The sequence below is a fragment of the Cynoglossus semilaevis genome, chromosome 18 (assembly GCF_000523025.1).
Source record: "Cynoglossus semilaevis isolate Cse_v1.0 chromosome 18, Cse_v1.0, whole genome shotgun sequence".
NCBI classification, from domain to species: Eukaryota; Metazoa; Chordata; class Actinopteri; order Pleuronectiformes; family Cynoglossidae; genus Cynoglossus; species Cynoglossus semilaevis.
In genome coordinates, this window is record NC_024324.1 from 8,369,950 (window position 1) to 8,377,994 (window position 8,045).

Consider the following 8,045-nt stretch of genomic DNA (forward strand, 5'->3'; position numbering starts at 1 on the left):
CATCTCCAGAAGTAGAAGGCAGACATGTTTAATTCTGTTGTTGAACTTGAGTTAAAGAGTGCGCTTTATAACAAGAGTGTCTGAGACAGTTGATAATCCCAGCAGATAAATTGTTCATTCATACAGTAAACAGTGATTTCTAATAAAAATATAGTTATAAATCTTATAATACCTAATAATGTTTTGTGACATTAATAAGTTACAATAAGTAAGAAAAAACAAACAAATAGAAAGTCACATTTATATTTCAAATACTTTCTTTACTGTATGATGAACCATTCAGCATTCAAATTGAATTATTTTAATTTTTTAAATATTTGGACGAGCTGAAAACACAGTTCTATAGGAGTTTTAGGTTTACAGTAACAATCACTAATCATGTGATCAAATCCCTCCTGACCCCTGTGAACAATAAATCTGTTCTCCCGGCCTCGCAGTGACAAAGACAGCCTGTTATCTTCTTTCATCAGGTCTCACTTTCTGCACCTTCCGCTCCAGTTTTCGCTGTCGTATCTCCTCATCGGCTTTGTTCTCCAGAACACCAGAGGTAGTCTCACTGAGAGTGGATCATTAACTAGGGACACATCAGATAAAGGCAACTTCCTTTGAGAGACTGTAAACATTCACGTCCCCACCCCGAGAACACTTCTGTCATTGATCTGAAGAATTTACGCAGGCCGAAATCTGAGTGTTTGCCCACTGAGACGGAGAGGAATGTGAAGTGATATTGAAACAGTGACAGGGATTACGTAAGACATTCCTGACACACGCATGTGTAGCAGCATGGCTCTAAACAAGTATGATAAACAACATTTCAGAATCTTGTGCAGCCATAGAAGAACAAGTACAAATATGTTGGTTTCAGAAGTAACAATAATACTTGTGATTGGCAGCTGGGCTGTCCAGTAAGAGCCTGGTACAGTACAGTAGTACAAATAGTTTAAGAAACATAGAAACAAATTAGCAAAGCAATACAAAAATAGCTTAAAATTTGCTTTTAATTTGCTTTTGCTTTTAGAATTTTTGTTAAAATAGAGACGTCGGTGATGCAGCTGCACCATATTAGCTAAATGATAGCCTTAGACCACCTGACCTGCAACTGCATAGTTTGACATTAACAACTAAAAAGACAATATTACTCAGAAAATGATTAAAAGTTAGGGAGGGAATTGATGGCTAAATTTTAGACCCAAAGATAATTTTGGACATAACAAAATTAGGTGATAAAACTGTGAACTGTGGCCTTAAAGGGTATTTTTTACAAGGATCTGTTCTCACAGTGACCAAAGTTCTGTGGATGGACTTGTTATTACATGTCTCCTCATGGATCCATTCATTTATTCTATGTCTTCCTGCTGGACTTTTTGCATACGTAAGTGCTGACGGAAATATGTTTATCCTGTGCATGTGCCGGGTGCGTACGAGTCCTTGTAGTCATTGTGACACCAGGAACACATTGTGCTGCTCTGCACAACAGGTTGAACCAAGGAGTGCTCAGCCTGGGAAAGAAGGCAGAGCAGAGAGAGGCAGCCAGTTGGACTGGTGGAGTCAGCTCAAAGGAGAGAAGAAAAAAAAAAAAAGGAAAAGAGCGGCTAATGCACTGTATCTGTAGAGACAGTCATGACACACATATGAACAGCTGCTCACGCACTCCTCAGACCACACTCCACCGTAAACAAATGTGGAGGTTACAGCTCACCCAGCTCACGGCTGTTGTTGTAGAAGTTGGCACCACGTAGGTAGTTGTTGCATCCAGGAGGTATGGGTGGAGCTAGCCGACTGGAATTGGCTGCTGTGATAAGAATCAATTTCAAGTGCTTAATTTGAAGATGGCATTTTTTCTGGCAGATTTTTGTTGAAGTTGAAGTTGATAAATCAGCCTAAACTCAGCAGTCACTCGTTTTACAATGAAACTGTCAGGAATGCAATGAAAGGAATTTTAAAACTTTGTGGTTATTTACTTCATATTTGTTGTACTTTCTTAGAAATGCCATTACAACACGGGCACAAAAGTTGGCACAACACACTCACACACCCTCTGACTGCTGTTACTAACCAGCTGCAAATAACACACCGTTGCACGATGAATCCTTTTGAGTCACCTGTTGCAATGCTTTCATATGGCATCATGTTACAGTTTCCATTGGTGGGAGGAAAAGAAATACCACCACAAATGATCCCACGCCTCACCTTTCCTGCTCAGACGTTTAGGAGAATGCTATAGCATGTGCTATTCTCCACTTATCATTACAACACAAATGTATGCACTTTGTTCAAAACAGTTTTTTTCAACCCCTTGCTAACCCTCACCGCCACTAAGACACATTTACAGTTTTAAAAACTTTATTGAAATCTAATTTAATAACAGTTTTTCTCATAGTACTGTTATTCTGAAGAGAAAAAGTAAACAAAAGAAGAAAAATCAATTCAGTGAAATTTGCCTACGATGGGACGAATACACAGCTCTTTGATTTGCCATTATATAATAAAATAATCTTAATAATGAGATACTATCTTATTTAAATTAGATACTAAGTCATAATAACGAGATACTGTTTGAAAAATCATTAGATTTTGCCTTAGTTATGTGTAATTATATTTTTTGTAGTAAGTTGCGTCAGTGGAGCGTGTTTCCTCTTTGACCAAAAGAGGGCAGTGTGGCAGTTTAACGAAGTTACACCACTACGTAGAAGAAGAAAGTAGCTGCGGTTGTGAGCCGAAGAAGAAGAGCCGCAGTACTGTCATGTAAGCACAGCGTGATGACCAAGGTTAACCATCTTCATCTACTGAACTAAACTATGAACATTTTGTGACAGAAACGGAGCGTCTTCTAATTCCAGTAAGAACAAAGTCCAAATACTCGTTGTTTTCTTTTTCCCCAGAACGTGTTTGTTTGTAAAACGGTGAAACGCCGGTACTGAGCTGTTAGCAGCTTTGAACAGTGGGGAGATAAGTCAAGCAGAGGATGTTTTCACCCCGAACCGTTTAAGTTAGTGCAGCAGTGTTCGAAAACGACTCAATTTGTGATGGTGTCATGTCTACAGTTTTAATTTATCTCACATCTGAATGATGACAAATGATGGGCGTTGGGTAGCTTACACCGTGGGACCCCAAAGGTACACGAGAGTGCTGCTTCTTTACTACAGCTTGAGCTCATGCCAACAAATAAATTCCACCACTTTAGTCACAAAATATACGATGGAAACCCATAACAATAAGAGTTAACGCAGTGTACTACGGCCAGTTTACTTGGCTACACAAACACCAGTTTCCGTCGGAAATAAAGCTAAAATAGACATATACACACATATAAATATATACATATTTGAAGAGCTGCTTCTTATACTGTATATATAAATTGTTGGACTAAGAAAGTTAGTTTCTCACATTAGATTAGTGTCGACGAAGAAAACATCGAAGCAAAATATTTGTTTTTATTTTCTATCTTTACAATACCATACCATTGACAAAACATGTTGTAAACATGTGGGACTATTTTGAAGTGGTGTATGGTTTGTTTGATGGTTTTATATTTGAATACGGGATATTAAAAGTTAATGTTAGATTTCCCTTCTTCTCTATTCATTTTTCTGTCTATAGATCGTGATGAGTGCCCCGTCTTTTTTGGCCTTCGCTGTCCGGAACCTCACCCGACTGTGTCCCGGTGGCCGTCTGCACTGCAGTGGGCTGATGGCCCCTAGTTCCACCACAAGGTAAACTTCCACTAATCAATCTCACAGTATACAGTATATGTTCTACGGAAAGGATTTCTGACACATGTATTTGGAATTTAAAAGTTTGTTCTAATTGTGTCGAGAAATGCTTGTTTATTAGGTCAAGTCAGCAGTAAAAGCTCGGCTTTTTCTGAGAGACAGAAAAAACATGTATTTCCAAAACGTGGGTAAAACAAAGAGTTAGTACATTCAAAAGAGATTAAAAACCTGCTGTGTTCTTTGCAGAAGAAATATGTCTTCCAAAAGAAAAATGGACCATTTGGACAGGACAGCGAGCAACTCCAGACAAAATGTAAGTTCAACTTTTGTAATAAATGTGTTTGTTTTTAATTTAATTCTCCACTTCATCGCTGCTTACAGCAGTTGTTGACGAGCCATCCTCAGAAAAATTAACCTTTTCAGAAACTCCAAACAGGCCGTGTATCCAGGGAGAATATGTGGAATCGTAAACGAGTCGGAGATGGTAAAACGCCTGAGGATCGCTGTCCATCCGAGCTTCAGCTTCAAGGCAGGACAGTGGTGAGTTTTTATGGACCTGTATAACACTTTCTGACAAGTTTAGGGGCTAGCTGCTTTACAAACAGCAACAAGTTAAAATGAGAATTTTACAGTGTTTACATTTGTTGCATGGAGGGGAAAAATATATCATTTATTTTAAATTTGTACTATTTAAAATTCTGTACTTCTGTCATGGGACAGGCAGCAGGAGAGGAATTATTATTTTTAATACGTATGAGCAGACAAAAGGAAATTACACTAAGTAACCACAGGGTGGCAGTATAGTGCTTTACTCTTGTGTCATGCAGAACCTAATTAAATAATCTTCACAGTTGGACTGGCACTCACTTTTAATATGATGAAACAGAAAAGTCTATCCCAGAAAATAATCTCATAATATTATCTAGTAATTTTTTATTTTTTTTTGAGGAGCATGAACACCGCCCCTCTTCCCCTGCCTCCCCCCTCCCCTATCTCAAACCTATTCCAAATTTAATCTAATCCTTATGTATAGTTTGTCAATTTCCATGGTTGCTTTTTCTGACACAAAAATCCATTTCTCTCTTTGGTCTAATTTTTTTGTGGCAACTTTGGATTTCTGAAGGCTGTCCCTGAAAACATTACCGTACTTTGTTTTTATCATAACAAGCGTGACACGTATTGAAAGGCTTTGTTTATTTAAAACTGTGCTGCAGCCTAATGGGAAAAAAAACTGAATTTTAATCAGAATATGAGGCTAAGTACTTCACCAAGCAGGAGTCTGAGTTGCTGGTTTTAATTAGTTTGCTGTGAACATGTTAAACTGCACGAGGGTCCATACTGTAGGTGGGCGGTGGTGAGACAAATCTCTCAGCCAGCTGCCCCTCGGCAACCGATAACCAATGTAAGTAGATGGAGATCTCAGCGAGCTCCTGTGTTCCTGAAGAAAAGCGACAGTTCCGTCGTCAGTCTCCAGGTGGGAGAGGGGGAGGTGGTGACGGTAGTGGTGGGCGGAACATATGTGTGCGTCGACTTCACAGCACATCCATATTCATGATGCCTCCGAGGGGTTGCGGTGTTGGTGTGTGTCTCTCTGGTGTAACAGTGGGTCATTGTGTCGGTGGAACATTAGCTCGAACGTTGAGCAATGCTTTTTTTTTTTTTTTTTTTTTCAACCAGTAGGCAACTTTCCACCTGCTTTGGGTTTTTTTGTTCTCCTTGCTTTCTGGAACGACTGACTTCTGAACTGAGGTCAGAGGTCGTCACCCTGTCTTCATTCACACTTTGACCTTTATTTTTTAAATGTTTCAACTCCGTTTGTCCAACCTACGCACCCTAATAGTGATTGGAGCGAGAATTGCTTCATCTGGTAAATCCTTTATACATTAAAAGATAGTGGTTAATCTAGGCAATATTTAGTCCATTAAATTGACAGGTGAGGTGGAAAATAAATATGATGTGTACAATATGAAGGTCAGAGGTTAAAAGGTCTGTTTTGGTCCCAAAAACACTCTTGACTCTGACAAAAAAAACAAATAGTCAAATATAATTTCAAAGTTAAATTCTCAGTCTCTATGTCTGGACTACAATGATAACGATTGTTGAAGTAAAGTCTACCAACCCTGTGTCCAACATCTGCTACAGTGAGTTACTTTGTACCACGGCAGTTCACTGTCGTCATGAGTCAGACACTCAGTCATAACTTTATTCAGTGTGAAACTGACCATCTGCTGATGATGGTGTTTCCTGTTTGCTCCACGCAGGGTGGATTTCTTCATCCCTGGAGTGGAGACAGTGGGAGGTTTCTCCATGTGCTCCTGCCCAGGTTTGCTGCAGAGGGAGGGAGTCATTGAGCTGGCAGTGAAGTCCACCACACACCCACCGGCAAACTGGATCCACACGGCCGTGAGTGGGATTGACGTTAATACGAATAAAATGTACTCGACCAAAACTAATATTAGAAGAAAACTGACGTTAAACTTTAGTGGGTACAGTGTATTAGGTGCTCTTTTTTGTCATAAGTTTAAGTTGTGAGTTCAGTTGAGAGAATTCTCTGGACAGATATCACAAATATGAAGAAGAAATAACATTTCAAAAGTGCCTCAAAATGTGCATATGTGTTAAAAATGAAAAACTAGATTATATTTTAAAATGTCAAATATTGATCGGAAAAGTGTTACTAAAAAAGTTACTATATGACGTTGGCAAAACAAAGCCCAAAAAATCAAGGTGTATCTGATTCCCGGTCGTGCGTTTTTTGGGTTCAATGAAGAAATGAAAAAAAAATGTGAAAAATGATTATTATTAGCTGCAGCTCTGCTGTGTGTGAGTGTTTACTGTACGTGTGATGCAGTTCGGAGTGCGAAGAAGATGGAGACGGTGGAGTGGAGATGAAAGGATCAGTGTGTGTGTGTGTGTGTGTGTTAAAAGTGAGGTGGTGTATGGCTGGAAAATCAGCGCAGCTCCATTATCACACTCCTCTGGTGATTTTTTTTTTCTGTGAAGAATTGAAGTGTCAGGTGATATTTTCAGAAATGGTTCCATTTCCTGCCTCAGTCGGACCACGTACGAATACACAGAAATACATGAAAAGATGTCTTTCATTAAGAGTCAGTGAGTTGTGCGGCTTCATTGATCCTCAGGTGGATGTGTGTCCTTTCATCTGTGTTACCATGAAACCAAGTGAAGTTGGTGAAACTGACACACGTCTTCTCATCACAGTGTGTTAATGGTGGTGAAACCTTTTACTGTGTGTTGTTCATTTTATTGGTCCAGTGATTCTGTGTGTGAATGTGAGTGATGTTTTCTCCTGTCTGCCCTCTGCTGGTCTGAGGGTTTTAAATCTCACAATATGACTGTATTTAGTCTCAAAAACCTTCCATTGACTGTCAGCCTTGTTCTTCTCCCTCAGTGTGCAGTAGGTTCCGAGGTGGACATGCGCGTCGGTGGAGACTTCTTCTTCGACCCGTCACCTTCTGACCCGCCCGTGGATCTGCTGCTGGTGGCCGGCGGCGTGGGGATCAACCCGCTGTACTCCATCCTGCTGCACACTGCAGATCTGCTGCGCCTCCAACAAACCTCCTCTGGTCAGGACTCCAACGTCAGCTCGGTTCACCTGTGCTACAGCGCCAAGAACAGCCAGGAGCTGCTCTTCAAGGTCTGTGTGTGTGTGTGGGCGCGCACTCCCCAGGGTTTCTGGGAGACATGTTGTTGAGTGTTCTAACAGATGTTTGAGTGTCTGACCTCTGTGTGTCCTCAGAGCTCCATCACCGAGGTGTGTCAGCAGTTCCCCGACAAAGTCTCCTGCGACTTCCACGTCACACAAGTGAACACAGATGTGGACCCACAGCTCCAGTCATCCATCAACCGTCAGTAACGCACACACACACACACACACACACACACACACACGTCATCATGTAGAACAGACACCGTCCAACCTTAGTCTTTGTTGATTGTCCCTCCAGGCGGCCGGGTCACAGAGGAGGAGTTGCGGACACATGTTCACCCGGAGAGGACTTTGTGTTACCTGTGCGGACCCCCGCCCATGATCGAAGCCATCTCTAAAACCCTCTTGAACCTGGGTCTCCCTAAAGACAGGATCCTGTTTGAGAAGTGGTGGTAGAGTAAACCACCCAGAACCAAAGCCGGGTTCTCCTCGGAGCTCCTGAGTGGGAGGCAGAGCGGGTGTGTCCTGAAAGGAGAGCAGCTGAAATATTCCAGTGATGCCGACTAATGTGAGTTGTTTTGGTTTTTTTTGAGTGCTTCAGCAGCTAAGGAAGTTCCATCCTCCGGTTCGTGATATGATGTGTGCCTGACCTCTGTGACCTCTGG

The 8,045-nt window shown here is 41.1% G+C and overlaps 1 protein-coding gene across 1 annotated transcript; it reads left to right on the plus strand.

Moving 5' to 3' along the window:
- The first annotated feature begins 2,675 nt into the window (after positions 1–2,675).
- Positions 2,676–8,039, plus strand: oxnad1 (oxidoreductase NAD-binding domain containing 1). Its single transcript, XM_008331467.3, has 8 exons — positions 2,676–2,839; positions 3,601–3,713; positions 3,960–4,026; positions 4,150–4,253; positions 5,975–6,116; positions 7,123–7,368; positions 7,471–7,579; positions 7,679–8,039. The coding sequence occupies exons 2-8, from the start codon at positions 3,607–3,609 to the stop codon at positions 7,834–7,836; spliced, it is 933 nt and encodes a 310-aa protein (XP_008329689.1). The 5' UTR covers positions 2,676–2,839; positions 3,601–3,606; the 3' UTR covers positions 7,837–8,039.
- Positions 8,040–8,045: the final 6 nt, after the last annotated feature.

What these genes read in the sequence shown, in the direction of transcription:
- oxnad1 (XM_008331467.3), top strand. Translation starts at nt 3,607, where the DNA reads ATGAGTGCCCCGTCTTTTTTGGCCTTCGCTGTCCGGAACCTCACCCGA. An exon ending in CGAGCAACTCCAGACAAAAT is followed by an intron (nt 4,027 to 4,149) that starts GTAAGTTCAACT and finishes AACTCCAAACAG; the next exon opens with GCCGTGTATCCAGGGAGAAT. An exon ending in GCCAGGAGCTGCTCTTCAAG is followed by an intron (nt 7,369 to 7,470) that starts GTCTGTGTGTGT and finishes GTGTGTCCTCAG; the next exon opens with AGCTCCATCACCGAGGTGTG.